Source organism: Cervus elaphus, chromosome 3, assembly GCF_910594005.1.
Source record: "Cervus elaphus chromosome 3, mCerEla1.1, whole genome shotgun sequence".
NCBI lineage: Eukaryota > Metazoa > Chordata > Mammalia > Artiodactyla > Cervidae > Cervus > Cervus elaphus.
Window position 1 is genome coordinate 3,331,415 of NC_057817.1, and position 21,269 is coordinate 3,352,683.

Sequence of the window (21,269 nt, forward strand, 5' to 3'; positions counted from 1 at the left end):
TCAATAGTTGTGGTGCTTGGGCTTAGTTGCTCAGCATGTGGGATCTTCCTGGACCAGGAATCGAACCTGTGTCCCCTGCACTGGCACGGTCTTCACCACTGAGCTACCAGGGAAGCCCCTTCAAGCATTTATTAAATGATGTGTATAAACAAATTTCCTGAACAAAATGAAAGAAGTAGGATATTTGGGCATCTTCCTAGGACTGTGCACCATTTAAATCTAATTTAAGAATGCAGACTGAGTCTCAGGAAGAGGTTATATAATTATTTCAAGGGATGCAGAGAGATGGGAAAGTAGGAGGCAAAAGAACTCTTCCAGAGAAAGATCAGAACTATAAATTTCTTTTTCATCAAGAGAGAAACGTGTTCATGCATGCTTAGTCATGTCTGACTCTTTGTGACTCCATGGACTGTAGAATGCCAGGCTCCTCTGTCCATGGAAAATTCCAGGCAAGAATACCAGAGTGGGTTGCCATTTGCTCCTCCAGGGGATCTTCCTGACCCAGGAAGTGTCTCTCGAACCCGCATCTCTAGGGTCTCCTGAATCAGCAGGCTGATTCTTCACCACTGCACCACCTGGGAAAGCCCTTGAAAAGGGTGTACATCTCTTTAGTCCCCTGGAGGAGGAAATGGCAACACACTCCACTGTTCTTGCCTGGAAAATTCCATGGACAGAGGAGCCCGGTGGGCTACAGTCCACAGGGTCGCAAAGAGAAACGACAGAGCTTGCATGGATGTGCACTCTTTAATTGGAGTATGTGCCTTAGCGAGAGCGTCAGATGTCTGCCACCAAACAGGAGAAGGGTATCGCAGCATGTCCTTTTGTAAATCATCATGTGGGATCAGGGCTCTCCAGGTGGCTTGGGGGTAAGGAACCCATCTGCCAATGCAGGAGACACAGGAAGCATGGGTTTGATCCCTGGGTCGGGAGGATCCCCTGGAGGAGGAAACAGCAACCCACTCCAGTATTCTCGCCTGGAGAGTCCCATGAGCAGAGGAGCCTGGCGGGCTACAGTCCATGGGGTCGCAAAGGACTGGCCCTGACTGAGCGTGAGCACACGCGCGTGTGCGATCAGGTGGATTTGCCGACGTGCCCAGCGTCAGTGGCCTCTTCCTGCCTGCTCTCCCTGCCGCTCTTTGACGAGGCCAGAGCGTCCGCCAGAATGGTGTCCTACCAGTCGTGATCTGAAGATGGCAGCATTGGGCGACCTAGCTCATGTTCCAAAGCGCCTCGCTGCTAGCTCATCCGCTGGCTGCGTTTGGACTTCACTCTGTCACTCAGACTCCCTTCTGCCTAATGACTGTGTGTGTAAATGACTCTGCTTTTCTTCTAGGGAAGAGGTCCGATCTATCATTCTTGTTTTGGTTTTCAGTTACTGATTATGTGTAATTATATTCAAATAAAATATTTATAAATAATTACATATAATTAGTGGTATGTAAAACTTGAATTCATGAACGTCAGCTTTGATGAAAGGTACCCTTCAATTTTGGAGGTGTTAGTCTTAGTATTATTATTTGTTTCTGTTTAAAAGGCATTAGTGGCCAAGACTCTGCAATTCTCTCTTTTACAGAAGTTCTTTTAGGGCTCAGTTTTTGGCTTTTTTTAAATAATAGGTAGGATATTTATTTGTTAAGTCTCTAGGGAATATATTGCAGATCCACATCTGGTGAGTGCTCTGCGGAAAACAAATTCTATTTCCTTAAGTTTCAAGGACTGATTAGCTACCCTTGAATTCTCAAGGGTCTGCAGGGGTCATCCAGTCCAACTCTAAATAGGCTTTGCATTTAAAAAACAGGCAGGGGCTTCCCCAGTGGTCCAGAGGTTCAGACTACATGCTTCCAAATGAAGGGGAGCAGGTTCGATTCCTGGTAGGGGAACTAAGATCCCACGTGCTGCGTGGCTTGGCCGCAAAAAAGAAATAGACCACCAGGCAGAAGAGTGTGTCATTGCCCTCTCCTCTCCGCTGCTGATGTGTTCAGGGTCTTCTGCATTTTGAGGTCTCCACCTAATGCATTTTAAGGCATTAGAAACAGAAAGAGAAAAATTACCCTGAGCAAGTCCATAATTCAAATGTTGCCAACACCTCAGCTTCAGGTACACTTTACCATTCCTCTTGATCTGTTAGCCACACATGGAGCTGCAAACAGAAAGCTGTGTCAAAGCTGAAGGTCTGATTCTCTGGGGAGCAAAGCCTGCGGAAGCAGCATCTCAGCTCATTCCTTGGTGGAGGAGAGCAGGAAACCAGAGGGAAAGGCAGGTAAGGAACGAGCAGGTGGAACTGTGTGCGGTCGGAGTTTCTGGAAGGATTCCCAGATAAGGGAGGGGACCCGAGAGCATTCAAACAACAGGGAGGAAGAAACCCAGAGGTTCTTTCCTCTGAGGCGACTCCAGTTCTAGAAGCACAAGGACCCAAGACACACTGATCGCTTTAGCTTAGAATTTTCAGACCTTTCAGTTCCTGCCTCATGCTAGGTCGGGATGCCAGGTCTATGTGAAGACCATGTGAATATGGTGTAGCAGATTTTCTCAGGGGCTCTCTCAGCCTACTTTGGTTTAGATCATAATCATGAGGATGGATTATGTATGTGTTGATGTAGTGTACGGAAAATTAAAAATGCATGTTACAGGCTGACCTAAGTGCTCCTGTAGCTGGCTCCACATTTTTTTTTTGTTTCACAAACTCTTCTGTAGTTAATGTTAAGACTCTAAGGATTTCACATCATGTGCTATAGATGCAGCATAAATTAGAGAAATCAACCAAAAACATACTAAGGTGTCATGAGATTGTAGTTTTCCTGATTTAGCCTTTCATTCCCCCCCACCTTTTTAAAAATTTTTTTTTGGTTGTAAGGGAAAATCATGCATCTATTAATCTTTTACCTGGAAACTTTAAAATGTGACAGATGTTGAGCTCATACAACACTGAGCTCTGGATCTTTTAAATATCACCATCTAGACTGATCCAGGATAAATCACTTCATCTCCTTAAACTTGAGTTTTCCTTTTGTTAAAGAAGCTGAACTTCCAGTCCTCCCATTCTATGACTGTATGATCACATCTCCTTTGTGCCCAGGATTGTACAAAGATTTTTGAGGACTCACTTGAGGATTGTATTTTAACTATTCTTTCTCCTTTGCAATTGAAGTGTATTTGACTTACAGTTTTATATTAGTTTCCTATATATGATGTAATGATTCAATGTTTCTATATGTTACAACATGATTATCACCATGTCTAATTACCATATGTCACCATACAGAGTTATTACAGTATTATTGACTGTATTTCCTATGCTGTACATTACATCTTTTATTTTGATTCATCTCATGACACATCTTAACATCTCTTATTTTGGATCTTCTCCTGAGGCCTCTGTGACACTGACTTCTCCCAACCTCCTCCTACCCCTGGCCAAAGTCAAGTTCGAAGTGGCTTACCAGCCTTGTCTCTTGGCTGCAACTGCCTTCCAATAGTCTCTCTGCTTCCACTGTTGCCTCCCTACAATCTGTTCATTACCCAGCACCAACATGATCTTTGGAAAAGGAAATCAGAACACATCTTTCTCCTGCCTTAGACCTTCCAATAGCTTCCTGACACCCTTGGAAATACAGATATATGTCTGCCTCAGGTCCTTTGCACTGGCTGTCTACTGGGAACACTCTTGTAGTCTTTATACAACTGGCTTTTTCACGTCCTAAAGAAAGGGCCATTTGCAAGCAAGTTGCAGCTCAAATATCCTTCCCGCAGGGAGGCCTTCCCTGACCCCTCCATCTAAAACAGCCGTATCCTCTGCTTGATGTCAGAATGTCACGTGATTTTGTGATTTATATAGCAGATTTCACCTGACATTATCGTCTAACATATTTTAAATATTTTATTTATTATTTATCTGCTGCATTGGGTCTCAGTTACCTCATGTGAGGGCGCCCACCTGCGGTATGTGGATTCTTTGGTTGTGGCGGGTGGGCCACAGTCGCAGTGCATGGGCTTAGTTGCCTCACGGCATGTGGGATCTTAGGTCCCCAAGCAGGAATCGAACCTACACCCCCTAAATTGCAAGGTGGATTCTTAACCACTGGGCCATCAGGGAAGTCCCTGTATGCTGATTTTGTTTTGTCTGTCTCACCCCTGTAGCATGCCTGCTTCGTGGATGGGGCACTTTGTTCCCTTGTTCTCTATAGAGCAGAGTCTGGCATACACAGATTTGTAGGAGTGTTTGTAGAATAAGTAGATGAATGAATGGATGGTTGTCACAGGCAGGAAAACTACAGCGCAGGGAGGTTGTGGTCACATAGCCAATCACAAATGACAATCGGACTTGGGTAGCCTCATGTGTTTCCTTCCTCTAGGTTCTGCTGCCTTACAAAAAGCCTAATTTAGAAATAATTCATTCAATATTTATTTATTCACCAGCGATTTATTGAGCTCTTATCATGATTCTGACACTATTCTACATCAGTTGTTCTCAACCAGGAGCGATTTTGACCTTCTTGGAACATTTCTCAATGTCTAGAGAGTTATTGGTTGTTACAAGTGGGGTGGGGTGCTACTGGCATCAGAGGACTAGTGGGGACAGAGACCAGGGAAGCTGCAAAGTGCAGGACAGCCCCCCAGAACAAAGAGCTAGCCACCCCAATGCGTCAATCCTACTGAGAGTGGGAACCTCTGTTCTAGATGAACAGACAGGGATACCGCTCTCCTGGAGCTGATAATGTTATGGGGGAAACAGATGACAAATAGTACATTTCATATACCAATGAAAATCCATGTCAAAAAGTGATGTGATTGAAAAGAAAGCCAAGTCAGAACAGGATAAGGAGGAGGCTGGTAGGTGCTGTGGGTGGTGACAAGGTAAGAAGGGCTGTGATTTTAGCTTCTTGGGGAGATGAGTCAGGAAAGGAAATTTTGCCTCCAGAGGTTCAGCACTGTGACCTGGAATGAGCAGTCCTTGAGGTGCAGTCCAGGGCGCCAGCATATTGGCCGCTCCAGTTCAGAGGTCATCCACATGTAATAAAAATATAAAATGCTTGGGAACCAAGGGACATCTTAACCTCCAAATAGAAGCAGAGCAAACTGCCACAGGCTAGAAATAATTGTGGTTTTCTCTCCCTTTCAGGGGTGTTTAAATTCTCTTTCTCAGCACCTTTGTTGCTCCATCATCACTGGTATAGAACAGCGTTAATTTGATGCATTTTTTTATTGCTCATTGTCAGCCTCTCACTTTACTTTTAGAGCACAAATAATGTAACTTCAGCTGCTCTCAAGAGCATTGTGAGTCGCTTGATTGTACAGAGATTTCTGTTTATCTAGGTTGATTTGTAGGAACTTAACAGAAGCAAGTGTAGATTTTAGTATCTTGGGGAAGCTGCAGTAGTCGATGAAGTTAAAACGTGGGTCAATGAAATGGTTCTTACTATATGTATTTAATGTATGCGTGTGTAAGTATGTGGGCTTTCCTGGTGGTAAAGAATCTGCCTGCCAGTGCAGGAGACGTGGGTTTGATCCCTGGATCAGGAAGATCCTCTGGAGAAGGAAGTGGCAGCCCACTCCAGTGTTCTTGCCTGGGAAATCCCGTGGACAGAGGAGCCTGCTGGGCTGCATTCCATGTGGTCGCAAAGAGTCAGACACAACTGAAGTGATTTAGCATGCACACACACACACATATAAGTGCATACATTGGCATCCGTTTAAGATTTTGCTAAGAAAATGGTAATTTGGAAGGCATACACTTGTTTTCTTGAACTCTCCTGGCTTCTTCACCACAATTCTTTACCGAGCATTGGCACATAGTAGGAACTCAACAAATGTTTGCTAAATGAATAAACCAACTGTAAAAATCAGTTTGGGATCGTTGAATTCTAAGTTATTTTTCCACATTTACACAGATTTATTTATGTTACTGAACCACAACTTAGTAAATATAGTAGCATATTCTTATGGCATTATCACTGTGACAGATTAATTTTCTATAAATCTGTTTTTTTTTTTTAATTTTAAAATTGTTGCAAGGGATACGATTTGACTCATAGGGTTTCTGAATCTAGGAAAAATAAGACTCTTAGCAGTTAACGCTTTTCCCATATACCTTTAACCTAGGGAGGGGTTATTAGGCAAGAGAATAATGTCAGTAAGTGTTGATTCAGATGCATTTGCATTGACGGTGCTGAAGAAATTATGCACAGGGCGCCATTTTATTTTGGGCGCCCTTTTATTTTATAGAAGAACTTGTTGCCCAGTTCCCTGGATGTGTGTCCATTAAACACATTTTTTTTGCAGTGCTATTTCTTCACGATTGAGTTTGGCCTTTGCAAACAAGAAGGGCAGCTGCGGGCATATGGCGCTGGACTGCTTTCCTCCATTGGAGAATTAAAGGTATGAAGCTGTGAGCAAAATATCCTTCCCGAGCAAACTGGTTCAAGGTCACAGAAAATATTGATTCGTCTGTCTGAGTCTCTCTACTCAAAGATACCCCATAAATATTTAGTACAGAGGACTTGGCACCTCATATGTGGGTGCTGACCTGACTTTTTACACTTTTGAAAATGGGTCATGCCTTTCTGGGTTTGTGGTGTGACTCAAATGGATGAGCAGCCATGTGCCCGAATCAACAGGAATGACAAATGTATGCTCAGATGTTGGGTAACAAATGACTGGCCTAAATATGGTGCTGAAAAGTGCGCACTGAGCTAGCAGTGATCCCACTGATATAAAATTTCTTTGTGAGGGTGGCTTGGCTACTCTCAATTCTGTCACCCCCATGGCTCCCATGGATTCCCTAGCATCTACTTTCCAAAGGGGATTTTGAGCTCATTTTAGCTTCTTCACAATTGATGTAAATTAAAATATTTATGGGCATGTACAATTTAAAAAAAAACACTTAAATGTACATGTGGTCAGAGAGGTATCTAACATGGGCAGTGATGCCTAATGGATGGTGTATATATATATATATATATATATATATATATATATATATATATATATATATATACTTTTTTTTTTTTGCCTTAAAATACAGTAGAATAATTTGTTCAGAAATGTTGAGGTCTGGGACATTCTGATCATTTAACTATTCTGGTTAATTAAGAATTTCTATCTGTATACCACTGGGGGATAGGAAGTTTTGATGAATTTAGAATGCATTGTGTTATCTAATCTGGAAATGGTACTGAAAATAATTTAATCTTTCTTTGATTACTCACACTGAGGTCAGGAGTATGAACAGTCCTAGGGTTTTTATTTTGAATATTGATATTCTTTATCCTTACAGGATATTTATTATCCTAGGATGTGTATGTTTGCTAGAGCTTTTCAGATGTTTGTACTTTTGAAAAATGTGATTTAGCTGTAGTTTTATTCAGTCCACTCACTTTATGACTTCATTCAATTCTCAGATATTTGGTTGAGCACCTACTATGCACTGTGTACTTGGGCCAGGCATTGAGGATACAAAGACAGATAGTCATGATGAAGAATAAGAATATGAAAAAGATAACAGCTCTCTCAAAAGACACTTCAATAAACCTTAGAATTTAAGGTGAAACTTATTAACCCACTTAATTCTCCTAGCAACACAGTAGGATAAGTAACATTGTCATCACAGGTGAGGAACAGAGGGGTAAAGGTCAGTAAGGAGCGTGCTGAAGGTCCCACAGTTAGTGAGTGTCGGAGGTGGCCCCGAGCCCAGGCGGTGTGAGCTCCAGGATCTGAGCCCAGCACCTGGGGCCCCTGCTACAAGCAGGTAACGTTCTAGTGCAGGAGACGAACAACTGAGGTAACACAGACAGTGTGACGAATGCACCTGTCACATTTTTGGCCATGCTTGGGAAGCCTCCCTGATGAGGGTGCTGCCGCCTATGCGGATTCTGGAGGACTGGGAAGGATGACTCTGGAGGACTGGGAAGGATGACTCTGGAGGAGTGGGAAGGATGACTCTGGAGGACTGGGAAGGATGACCCCAGAGGAGTGGGAAGGATGACTCTGGAGGACTGGGAAGGATGACTCTGGAGGACTGGGAAGGATGACTCTGGAGGACTCGGATGGATGACTCTGGAGGAGTGGGAAGGATGACTCTGGAGGACTGGGAAGGATGACCCCAGAGGAGTGGGAAGGATGACTCTGGAGGACTGGGAAGGATGACCCCAGAGGAGTGGGAATGATGACTCTGGAGGAGTGGGAAGGATGACTCTGGAGGACTGGGAAGGATGACTCTGGAGGAGTGGGAAGGATGACTCTGGAGGACTGGGAAGGATGACCCCAGAGGAGTGGGAAGGATGACTCTGGAGGACTGGGAAGGATGACCCCAGAGGAGTGGGAAGGATGACTCTGGAGGAGTGGGAAGGATGACTCTGGAGGACTGGGAAGGATGACTCTGGAGGACTGGGATGGATGACTCTGGAGGAGTGGGAAGGATGACTCTGGAGGACTGGGAAGGATGACCCCAGAGGAGTGGGAAGGATGACTCTGGAGGACTGGGAAGGATGACCCCAGAGGAGTGGGAAGGATGACTCTGGAGGAGTGGGAAGGATGACTTTGGAGGACTGGGAAGGATGACTCTGGAGGAGTGGGAAGGATGACTCTGGAGGACTGGGAAGGATGACCCCAGAGGAGTGGGAAGGATGACTCTGGAGGACTAGGAAGGATGACCCCGGAGGAGTGGAAAGGATGACCCCCGAGGAGTGGGAAAGATGACTCTGGAGGAGTGGAAAGGATGACCCCTGAGGAGTGGGAAGGATGACTCTGGAGGAGTGGGAAGGATGACCCTGGAGGAGTGGGAAGGATGACCCCGGAGGAGTGGGAAGGATGACCCTGGAGGAGTGGGAAGGATGACCCCCGAGGAGTGGGAAAGATGGCTCTGGAGCAGTGGAAAGGATGACCCCCAGGAGTGGGAAGGATGACTCCGAAGGAGTGGGGACGATGACTCCAGAGGAGTGGGAAGGATGACTCTGGAGGAGAGGGGAGGATGACTTGGAGGAGTAGGAAAGGGAGGGGAGGTGCTGGATCAGCCCACAGACCGCGCCGTGAGTGTGCCCTCCTCAGAGCCTGGCCTGTTACGGGAGCTGTGAGGCCAGGCCTCTCTGGAACAGACGATAATATTCAACATAACAAAGGCCTGATATGATGTGGTGAAAAAAAATTTTTTTTCTAAGTTCTCAACAACAAAAACATCCATTTGGGGTTGATCTCAAAGCTCACAAGTCATAGTGTGATGTCATCTCCCTGTGTGACCCATGCCTTCTATAGACTCTTTCTTGATTTCCTAGAAAAAAGAATTAGTCAGAAAATGATGTAGCTCTTGAGTTACATCTATTTACATTCTTCTCAGAGGGCTTACAAATGACACCAGAAAAAAAAGGAAACAAATCTCTCATTGCCCCAACTTTTGTCAGGGTCCTCTGGTCTGGTTAACGAGGCATGTGTAGGCAGCACTCGGGTGAATCTGTTGTTTTTGTTTCCGTCGGTACGGATCGAGTCATCTGGAAATGGAAATCAGCCAGAAACATGGACACTGAAGGGCATTGTCTGCCGTGAATCTTCTTGTTCTGGTCCATCAGCTCTGGTCATTAGCATTCTTCCATTCCCATATTTCAACACTCCAACATCCCTATGATTGCTATTTGGACCATTTTTACAACTCAGAAATTCTTTCTCTCTGAAATGTCTTCTGACTGTTTGCAGAGAATACATAACACAAGAGCTTTCCCTGGTGTCTTAGCTTTGCCCTGCCCTTACCCCATCCCTGCTCACCTTGGCCTGAGTGTCTAGGGTCCTCTCCCAGCACTTGTGAATACATCTGTCCAACTTTTATTTGCATGAACAGATGACAGTTTTGAGCCCAGGTGGGGATAACTTTATTAACAGCATTATAATAATTCCTGTACAAATCTGCCTATTAATGCAGTTTTGAATGTGGTTACCTTTTGCGGTAAAATCTGGTTTTGCTGTTCCAGTTATAGTCCATTCTGGGTAAGTTGTCAGAAGTTTTGGTGTAGTCCTTCTAACTTTTACATAACTCTCCACAATTCTTCTTCTTTTCTTGAACTGGGCACATTTTAAAATGTGTGCTTTAAGAGGCTCGGTTTTCAGGAATAAATGTTGCACTTCAGAGTTGCCCAAGTACTTCCAAGCAGTGTCTCTATAGTTTGAAGGATACCTTTCATTTTTCCTTCGTATTTTTTGACAATGCTTATTTTTTATCTTTGAAGCTATAAAGGAAATAAATATGGAAGTGCTTATAAAAACTACCATACATCTGCTAACTATAAAGGATATCAAAAACATCTCAGCAGTGATTGCTCTCCCTCTCTTGTTCTAGTCATTTTTTCTGTGATGTGCTTTTAGGAATTCCAGAAGTGTACTTGGGAAGGACCTTTCCAAACCTTCATCGCTATGGGGAGCAGTTGATAATGAGCTAGATCATCTGGAAAACTGACTTTACAAAAGGTTGAAAATGGGATAATTCTTGCTGTTCACTCACAGTCTAGCGTGTTTCTTTCCTTTTTCTATTCTTTTTCTATCTCAGAGTTGACTTAACTGTATGACTGTCATTTAAAAAATTTATTATTCACTCATTCCTTCACTTATTTTACTCAACAAGCTCAAAACTGAAAGTTTCAGTTTTCAAGAAAGTTTGTGTCTTTAGGGGATAAAATCTAAGAAAGGGGTGAACATGGGTCTTTGCTGAATCCAGTCCTCCTGGAGAAGCAACAGCGCAGGTTGTTCTTGTTAGGGGGTAAAGGACTGCTTGCTAGTTGATGAATTGACTGAATCTTATCTCAAAAAGTTTGCTGTCGTTAAGTTGTGTCTGACTCTTTGCGACCCCGTGAACTGCATTGCACCAGGCTTCCCTGTCCTTCACTATCCCCCGGAATTTGCTCAGAATCATGCCCATTGAGTCAGTGATGCCATCCAACCATCTTAATCCATCTCAAAAATGAAAGGTAATTTCTCCTTCCTTTTTGCAGGTAAGAGCATAAGTTCTTTGTTTCCTTAAGGGCAGAGATTATACTTTTTTTGGCAAATGGCATCTACCTCATAAGTGTCGCTGGAATGTTACATACAAATACATTTGTTCTGCTTTTCAGGTTTTGACAAGGCTGGTGGTTTTTGAAAATTTAGTTACTATATTTTGGCTTTAGTTTTAGGATATCCTTGCATGGTGAATTTACGTAGCTGTTCATCAGCATTCCCAGAACAGCTTTATATTTACTACGATCATTTGTATTTACGGCCACTTGCAGCAACTCTGTGAGGTGATCAGAGGCTGGTCGTTATGGCCAGGCTGTGGAGGCGGCCCAGGGCCCCTGTGTGTTCCCCTGGGTCTTCCAGTGTGGCGGCGGGGTGGCTGGAGATAGGGCTCTGAGAGCCTCTGAGCTGCTCTGCCTGTACTGTGTTCAGACGGCTCCCAGCTCCCTTCCTCCCTTCCTCCTTCCTTTCCCGAAGCAGCACTGTTGGTAAGAACAGAGCAAAGATCAGACAGTGGGCGCTGGAGCAGGGTCTTTGGCTTTTACACAGGGATTTCTTGTTGAGGGAGTTTGTCCCAATGCCCCCTCCTGCCCCCGGAATCTTGTTCAAACTGCTGAAACTTTCAACATCACTGATAAAAAAGTGTGATACTCAGTTTGGCAGTAGGGATGTTGTGACCATGCTGTGCTCAGTTAGAAGGAAAAACATTTAAGGGGGGTTCAAAAAATACTATAGACATGCATACATACTTATTATATTATATGTTTGTTGTTCTGATGTAGGAAAAGATGATTGTAGTGTGAGTGTAAGGGTGTTTGTAAGTTTTTATTTAGGATCTAGGGCCCAAACTACCTAGACTTCACACTTGAGTTTTTCCCCAACTTTAACCAGTCCTAATATAGAGGGTGAGGATCACAGGTTGACATCTAGAAGAGCTGAGATAATAACTCCGTGTTATTGCAAAGGCAGGTGGCTGGGAGGAAGGAAGATTTTAAGCTGATAAACTCAGGCCCGGCACTGTTGCGGTCTAGGACCTGGCAGTCTCATAGCTAGGGCCATGCATCTTTCTCGATGGTTCCAGAAGAGTTGCCCCAGTGCAAGAAGGTGTGGCTCACTGCATATGTACACCAGGCATCACTGGGAGCCTGAAGCAGCCGTGATAACCGAGTTTACAGAGTGCTTCCCACTTGCCCGACACTTCGCATGCATTTTTTCGTTTAATCCTTACCACATTCCCGGGTTATAGACACTGGAACTATTCCTGTTTTCCAGATGAACACTGGAATAGGCTTTCAGAGGTGGAATAACTCAGCGAAATTTTTGATGCTGAAAAGAAATTTCTATTTAAAAGACTGGAACAGGCAAAAAAAAAAAGTCTTAAATTAGTGCACTAAAGTCAGTTAATTGGTAATGGCCATCTCTGTTGGGGAGGGTGGGAAGACCATACCCAGGCCCAATGGGAAAGGCTGCTATGGTGAATTTATGTGGGTTGGGGTGGAGGGAGGGGACCATGGTACGAAGGCTGTGTATTTACCTGACCCAGAGATGGAACCCAGTTTCCCCGCATTGCAGTCAGTTTCTTTACCATCTGAACCACCAGGGAAGCCCTGTGTATGACAGGCCCTGTTAGAACCATATTGCAAGAAGAGCTTTAGAGTTCAGGTAGATACAATCTTTGCAGTTTCTCAAAGAGGAAAATGCATCCTAACCTGGGGAATTTTCACTCATCTGGTAAACCTTTGGGACAGCTATGTTTAGAATCCAGGTCTCCTGGCTCCTAGTCCTGTGTGCCTTTTGCCCTGTGGATAAATCCAAAACAGCCCTTTGAGAGAGGATGTAGATGAGAGGAGGTGATTCTCAAGCATTCCTGCACTTTAAAAATGGCTTCAGAGTAAAAAGCTCTCAGCCAGATTCTCTCAGCATTAGAAAGCCTCTCTCTGTAGGAAATTGGATTAATTTTTGCAGACTTCAGGATATCAGACTCTTAACACTTTGGAAAGGATTCACCACAGAGCTCCCTGGGGACACCAAGCAGTTTGGCTGTATGTTTACAGAGAATCGACTCTGGACACAGAGGAGGGAGTGTGAAACTTGTTCCCTAAGACCAAGGTGGCTTACAGAGAGATGTGGATAGGAGTTGAGAAGCAAACTCAGTAGGCCTTTGCTCCACTGAGCAGTGGAACCAGTGGAGACGTGACCGATATTCTATAAGCCTTGAGCTGTGCTTTAGTTTCCTGAAGCAGGGGCCCTTCATGGGCTACATGGATGTGCCTGGAGGTCATCACACAGAACTTCCCACTAGTAAGTGAGACATTTATTGGTGTGATTGCCACCTCCTTTGTTGGCCTCACTCAGTGGCTGCTTCCCCAACTCTGGACTCTTCATTTTCCAGGCTAATCCTTGGGTACTATTATCATCCCTGTATTTTTAACAGCCACAGGGGAGAACTGGTCTCATACTCCACGGACGGAGCGGTCCCCAACATATAACCAGCTGTTGGATGCAGCAGGATCTTGAGGATAGACTACATTGTTGAAAGCTTAGAACAATGAACTTCCAGTTGTCCTTTTGATGATTGTATTAGTCAAGTGTGAGATATCTTAGCTAATGGTCTTTGCTTCAAATCATATGCTGTGAATGCACTGACTTCTCTTAGAGGCAGAGCACCTTGCCTTCTGGGCTTTTTCTTGGTCTACTCTCATCTCGTTTATCTGTTAAAATGATGAGATGAGCTCATTTGAGTATCTAGTAGAATCATCATATGACACATTTTTCTAAAACTACACTAATTTTGATCTCTGTTATTGTATACCAGAGGCATTCTCTACACGTGGTGACTGCTAAAGGTCCTCCGGTCCTGTTGCAGCCAAGGTCTGTCACATTGCAGACCTAGGTTGATAAGTTTCCTCCTCTTCCCTTGCTTGTCCTTGGCCCAGTGAGAAGTCTGGCTCAGCGGGGAGCCCCAAGGGGGCCGTGCCCTGAACTTTCACACAGCCTGTTCTGCTACCTCTCTGCCCGTGCACCTCAATGCGAGTGTGGGAACATGCAAGCATCGGGGACACTAAGGCAGGCACTGTCTTCCTTTTTGTATGTACCGATGGATAAATGGACAGTTAGAGCAACATACTAAATAAAATGCACGCAGATTGTATGGTTGCAAAGAAAGCAACTTCTAGTTCCAGAAATCATGGGGGACCAATAGGAGGCCTATTCTTTGCAGAGGAGCAACAGTTCAGTTCAGTTCAGTCACTCAGTCATGTCCTACTCTTTGCAACCCCATGAACCACAGCATGCCGGGCCTCCCTGTCCATCACCAACTCCCGGAGTCCACCCAAACCCATGTCCATTGAGTCAGTGGTGCCATCCAACAATCTCATCCTCTGCCATCCCCTTCTCCTCCTGCCCTCAATCTTTCCCAGCATCAGGGTCTTTTCAAATGAGTCAGCTCTTCGCATCAGGTGGCCAAAGTATTGGAGTTTCAGCTTCAAAATCAGTCCTTCCAATGAACACCCGGGACTGATCTCCTTTAGGATGGAGATCAGTGGAGAAATAACTCCAGAAAGAATGAAGGGATGCAGCCAAAGCGAAAACACCACCCAGTTGTGGATGTGACTGGTGATAGAAGCAAGGTTCGATGCTGTAAAGAGCAATATTGCATAGGAACCTGGAATGTTAGGTCCATGAATCAAGGCAAATTGGAAGTGGTCAAAGAGGAGATGGCAAGAGTGAACATTGCCATTCTAGGAATCAGTGAACTAAGATCGACTGGAATGGGTGAATTTAACTCAGATGACCATTATGTCTACTACTGTGGGCAAGAATCCCTTAGAAGAAATGGAGTAGCCATCATAGTCAACAAAAGAGGCCAAAATGCAGTACTTGGATGCAATCTCAAAAACGACAGAATGATCTCTGTTTGTTTCCAAGGCAAACCATTCAATATCACGGTAATCCAAGTCTATGCCCCAACCAGTAGTGCTGAAGAAGCTGAAGTTGAACAGTTCTATGAGGACCTACGAGACCTTCCAGAAGTAACACCCCCCAAAGATGTCTTTTTCATTATAGGGGACTGGAATGCAAAAGTAGGAAGTCAAGAAACACCTGGAGTAACAGGCAAATTTGGCCTTTGAGTACAGAATGAAGCAGGGCAAAGGCTAATAGAGTTTTGTCAAGAAAACACACTGGTCATAGCAAACACCCTCTTCCAACAACACAAGGGAAGGCTCTACACATGGACATCACCAGATGGTCGACACCGAAATCAGATTGATTATATTCTTTGCAGCCAAAGATGGAGAAGCTCTATACAGTCAGCAAAAACAAGACTGGGAGCTGACTATGGCCCAGATCTTGAACTCCTTATTGCCAAATTCAGACTGAAATTGAAGAAAGTGGAGAAAACCACTAGACCATTCAGGTATGACCTAAATCAAATCCTTTATGACTATACAGTGGAAGTGAGAAATAGATTTAAGGGACTAGATCTGATAGACAGAGTGCCTGAAGAGCAATGGACGGAGGTTCATGACATTGTACAGGAGACAGGAATCAAAACCATCCCCAAGAGGAGCAACAACTCTCATCAAAGCACATTTTGTTTCTTGAAACTGTGAAGTCGTTTTAAAAATGTGGACAGAATTATTAGTCATGTGGAACCCCGAATCCCCTGATGTTCGCTGCACTGCCTTGAATATAGCACAAATGCATGTGCTGGTGTAGTGACCTTCCGCATATAATGAAGTTGTTCTGTGGGCCAAGAAAAAAATTAGTTCATTCGATGGGGCCCTGTGCATTCCCTGATTCACATCTGCATTGATCTGGACAGTGGGACTTGGCGGGAAAGCAAATCTCACCCAGGGTAGGACCGTGTGCCCTTTCTCTCACCCGTCAGTCCTTGGGTTCACTATTGTATTTTCACACTTAGGAAACCACAGCCTTCTTCATAGAAGGCTACAAATCATTCCAAGCATTGTGAAATTGTTGCGGGAATGCACCAGGAATATTGAACAGGAAAGGTTTTTCAGTGTTTCTCTGGGAAAACCTTAGCAGTTACAGATTGAGAAGTGCTTTGGGTGGACCAGAGGCTGGAATAGAGTGTCTTCAGAAATCAGCCAGCCCAGACTGCTCATGGACACTCAGGAAATGGAGACCCAGAGAGGTGAAATCATCTGCCAAGGTTACCCAGTTAGCAGCAACGCCTGGACTAGAGTCCAAGTTTTCTCTTCTTTCTTTCTCTGTGATTCACCACTTATTCTTATTTATTTATTTTATTGGAGACTAAACGCGTCACAGGATTGAGCTGGTTTCTGCTGGACAGCAGTGTGAATCAGCTTGCTCTCGCTTGCTCTCTCTCTCTCTCTCTCTTGCTCTGTCTCTCACTCTCTCGCTCTCTCTCTCTCTATTCATACACACACACACACACACACACACACACTCTCTCTCTCTCTCTCTCTCTTTCTCCCTCCTGAGCATCCCTCGCACCTCCCCACCCCATGCCCACTAGCTATTTATTTCACACATGGTGGTGTATACATGCCGATTCCAACTCCCAAGTCATCCCACCCTTTCAGTCCCCTCTGTGTCCACAAGTCCAGTCTCCATGCGTCTCCATTCCTGCCCTGCGAATAGGTTTTCTAACTCTCAGTTCAAGGCTGTTTCTGCTACCTTTTCTCTCTCTGCCTCTCTCTCCCAACCAGTTTATCATTTAAATTAAGAAGGAAAGAATCTAAAGGGGTGTTCCTCAAAATATAATTTACAACCACCTGTCTGAATCACCGTGGATGCCTTTCAAATGCAGACTTCTGGGATTTATCCAGATCTTCCAAATAAAACTGAGGCCTGGGTTTCTGCATTTTCTACAGGCTCCTCAGTGGTCTCAGGCACATTCTGTGTGAGAACCACAGATCCAGGGGCTATATGCACGCAGGTGGCAGGAAATGAGTGCTAACTTTTAGCATCACTGGATTTATCCTGAATACGACCATTCATCGTTGCTTGCTGTTCTTAGCGTCAGTCATGGAGTGACCCGAACAGGGCTGATGATGGTTCGCAGAGGACCTGCATTGGCTTTCCTGTGTCCGTCTTGTCTGCTCTGAGCATAAATATAGCTGTTAATATTAGCTCTTTTTTTTTTCCCACCTGGCAATATTTATCTACTGTATATTGCTCTGCTGTGCTTGAGGGAAGGTAAAGGAATGCTTTGCATGTATCCTCAAATATTCAGGCCCACTCCAGCCTCTGCTGAATCATAGTACCTGGCCTCAGAATGTCTCACAGTGAGTCCACAAATAGTTCAGTCAGAGTCCCAATTACCTCTGCACGCAGGTAATTATTACTTCTGCCATTTAAGGGAAATTCCAGTCCATTGCTTATAGCAATAAATTTAAGACCATATTTGTTCTCTCTCCTGTTTCTATTCATAGCATAGATTTAAAATTTCATTTCGGTGGAGTTGGGCTTCCCAGGTGACGCAGTGGTAAAGAATCTGCCTGCCAACGCAGGAGATGCAGGAGAGGCAGTTTTGGTCCCTGGGTCAGGAAGATCCCCTGGAGGAGGAAATGACAGCCCACTCCAGTGTTCTTGCCTGGGAAATCCCATGAACAGAGGAGCCTGGTGGGCTACAGACCATGGGGTCACAGAGTCTGACATGACCATGCACGCATGCATGTTCTGTGGGGTTCCAGCTCTGAACAGTCTTTCAGTATGAATTTGGTTAATAGTTAATAAAATAATACCGTTATCTCCTTTTTGTCCCCTCAGTTACTAAGGGACTTCAAAACAACCAACCAACCAAACAAAACCCTTCACAGCCCGTTTCTTCTGCCTCGGGGAGAGTTCCCCATGCCATGGTGGATGAGTGACTGGGCAGCTCTGTGGGGAGAGTCCCCATGCCACAGTGGATGAGTGACTGGGCAGTTCTTTGGGGAGAGTCCCCATGCCACAGTGGATGACTGGGCAGTTCTTTGGGGAGAGTCCCCCTGCCACGGTGGATGAGTGACTGGGCAGCTCTGTGGGGAGAGTCCGCATGCCATGGTGGATGCATACCTGGGCACTTCTGTGGGGAGAGTCCCCATGCCACGGTGGATGAGTGACTGGGCAATTCTGTGGGGAGAGTCCCCATGCCATGGTGGATGATACCTGGGCAGTTCTGTGGGGAGATTCCCCATGCCATGATGGGTGACTGGGCAGCTCTGTGGGGAGAGTCCCCTTGCCATGGTGGATGAGTGACTGGGCATTTCTATGGGGAGATTCCCCATGCCACGGTGGATGAGTGACTGGGCACTTCTGTGGGGAGAGTCCCCATGCCACGGTGGATGACTGGGCAGTTCTGTGGGAGAGTCCCCCTGCCACGGTGGATGAGTGACTGGGCAGCTCTGTGGGAAGAGTCCGCATGCCATGGTGGATGAGTGACCGGGCAGTTCTGTGGGGAGGGTCCCCCTGCCATGGTGGATGATACCTGGGCAGTTCTGTGGGGAGAGTCCGTATGCCACGGTGGATGATACCTGGGCACTTCTGTGGGGAGAGTCCCCATGCCACGGTGGATGAGTGACCGGGCAGTTCTATGGGAGGACTGAGCTGCTCTGGAGGAGTGTGACCTGGCGGCAGTCTCATCCGGGACTTTAACAGGTTTCATGGTGTGTTTTGCAGCATGCTCTTTCTGACAAGGCTTGTGTGAAAGTCTTTGACCCAAAGACAACCTGCTTGCAGGAATGCCTTATCACCACCTTCCAGGAAGCCTACTTTGTTTCAGAAAGTTTTGAAGAAGCCAAAGAAAAGATGAGGTAAATTTCTTTTGCTTCCATCTGGAGAACATGACTTTTTATTTTGCTGGCTCTGTTCCTTCCTAATATCTGTCTCTTGAACCTGTGAGGATTGATCCCATATTCTTCTCTGTTCTGTTTATTTTGCAGGGACTTCGCAAAGTCAATTACCCGTCCCTTCTCAGTCTACTTCAATCCCTACACTCAGAGTATTGAAATTCTGAAAGACACCAGGAGTATTGAGAATGTGGTGCAGGACCTCCGCAGCGATTTGAACACCGTGTGTGATGCCTTGAACAAAATGAACCAGTATCTGGGGATTTGATGCCTGGGACCCGTGTCACTGCCAGCATGATGTTTCGGGGGCTTAACAGCGATTCAGTGTCATATAACACCAATAGCTTTCTGTGTCATGGCTTGGCTAGTAAGCACGCAGTTCTGTGTATTCCTACCTACTTGTAACTTACTGTGATAATGTGTGAAACACCATAAAGAGCCCAATGGTAGAGAGCCACTCATTGTATGAAGCAGGTTTAAATGTCTTAAATAAATTTGACGTTCCAGCTTAGTGTCCTTAGCCAAACTGCAGCTGTTGAAAATTGGTAACAAATAGCCCTCTTCTGACTCTAGCTTGTGACCTTTCCTTTCTCAGATCCCAGCCTTTCCTTTGTGTTCACTAGATACAATGAAAATAGCAGTGAGACTGTTTATTTTCTCCAGTGTGAGTGTTTTCACAGCACTATTTGAGATAAACCCAGAATTGTATGAAACTTCTTATCACCTTACTAAAAGATTCAGTATTTTCTTTAAAAATGGATAGTGAACACACTAGTTGGAATGGTTTTCAGGATGATTATTTATACAATGTAAGAAAAGTGAACTTTTCACACATAGAATATGTAGGTTGCATTGACCTTGTGGAGACTGAGTTGTGGCAAGCTTCCCAAAGTATTTTGGAAGAAAATCCTTCCAGGGTGGACATTAGGAAAGACTAAACAGTAGAGAATAAATCTTGGGACTGTGAATTTTATGCTGGAATAAAGTGACTATTCTGCTCAGGTGTTTAACCCATTTCTCTTGGAGAATAACAATTTTCACAGAGCTTTGATTTCTGGTGCAGAAACTGAGTCACAGAGAGTTAAGTGATTTGCTCAGAGTAGCAGTTAGCCATGCATCCATGTGAACAGCCGCTCACATCTCACTTTTGGATTGCTAAGACATTCAGCTTGGTGTATGTGTGTAATTTATGACGTGTAGTCACAGAAGGGAAAGTAATGCTTATCGGAACTAATGTTATCAGTAAACAGGGCTTGGCTTGTGATCAAGGATTGACAACAGTACAGATGTTTCCCCTCACAACCCCAAACCAGGCTAGGTCTCTGGGAGTCCGGCCACTTGTCCAAAGTTTGGGCAAATTTAGGTCAATGGTAGTGATGTAGCCCAGGAAGGAAATCTAGGGAAGAGGGGATGTATGTGTACATAGAGCCGATTCACTGCTGTATCGCAGTGACTGACAGAACATGGCGAAGTGACCGCCCTCCAGCAGCGGGAAGGGAACGCTGCGCTGCAGGCCTGTCATCCCTTGCTTATAGTCAGGTGATCAAGTGAACAAATAACTGCTGAATGAGTGAATGAATTTTAGCTTCTGACTCCCTTAACAAATGCAATCATCGTTCCTCTAGTCTGCTTTAGTAGCACAGAATACTGGGTGGGGGAAAGAGAGGATGAGAAAAAGGAGAGAAGAGTAAGATGACAGAATAACTTTTAAGGTAGCAATTCTCAAATATTTACTTCCAAGGATTTTCTTTAAATAGGAAATTGCATAAAATTTCAGACTAACTCATACTGTTGCATGGCCTGTTACAGGTCAGAAATTTTGGGACTAAATATATTCAGGAAGAATATGAGAAAATTAAAATACACATCAGAGTGAGGTAAAATTACAATGAGAAATCAGACATTTGACTCTTGGTTATCTTGATGATTGAGGCTCTTTCATTTTTGAAGGATTCTCAAAACAGTGGAGTTTTTTTTTTTTTCCATTTATTTTTATTAGTTGGAGGCTAATTACTTTACAATATTGTAGTGGTTTTTGCCATACATTGACATGAATCAGCCATGGATTTACATGTGTTCCCCATCCCGATCCCCCCTCCCACCTCCCTCCCCATCCCATCCCTCTGGGTCATCCCAGTGCACCAGCCCCGAGCACTTGTCTCATGCATCCAGCCTGGATTGGCGATCTGTTTCACACTTGATAATATACATGTTTCGATGCTGTCCTCTCAGATCTGAGAATGGAGTTTTTGAGAAGGGATTTGATGGTTAGAATGTTAGAATCATGCAGTTTAAATGCTGTTTGAGCTGAAAGAGTAGTGCCTTGAAAAATTATCAGTGGTAGAGAAATGATGAGCAAGCTGGGCCCAAATAAAAGGATCTGAAATGATCAAGTAGTTGTAAATTCCAATCATTTTCTAAATCCATAAAGACCTAATTTCTTACATCTTGCTTTGCTAGATCTACATGACCCTGAATAATTAT

The 21,269-nt window shown here is 44.7% G+C and overlaps 1 protein-coding gene across 4 annotated transcripts in view; it reads left to right on the top strand.

Moving 5' to 3' along the window:
- TPH2 (tryptophan hydroxylase 2) overlaps window positions 1–20,817 on the top strand; it is a 108,277-nt gene extending 87,460 nt beyond the window's left edge. For all 4 annotated transcript variants that reach the window (XM_043879566.1, XM_043879576.1, XM_043879585.1 and 1 more), the window contains 3 exons: window positions 6,280–6,375; window positions 18,616–18,749; window positions 18,879–20,817. In XM_043879566.1, the coding sequence (XP_043735501.1) occupies window positions 6,280–6,375; window positions 18,616–18,749; window positions 18,879–19,053 (405 nt within the window). In that variant the 3' untranslated portion in view covers window positions 19,054–20,817. The remainder of the gene's footprint in view (window positions 1–6,279; window positions 6,376–18,615; window positions 18,750–18,878) is intronic.
- The last annotated feature ends 452 nt before the right edge of the window (window positions 20,818–21,269 follow it).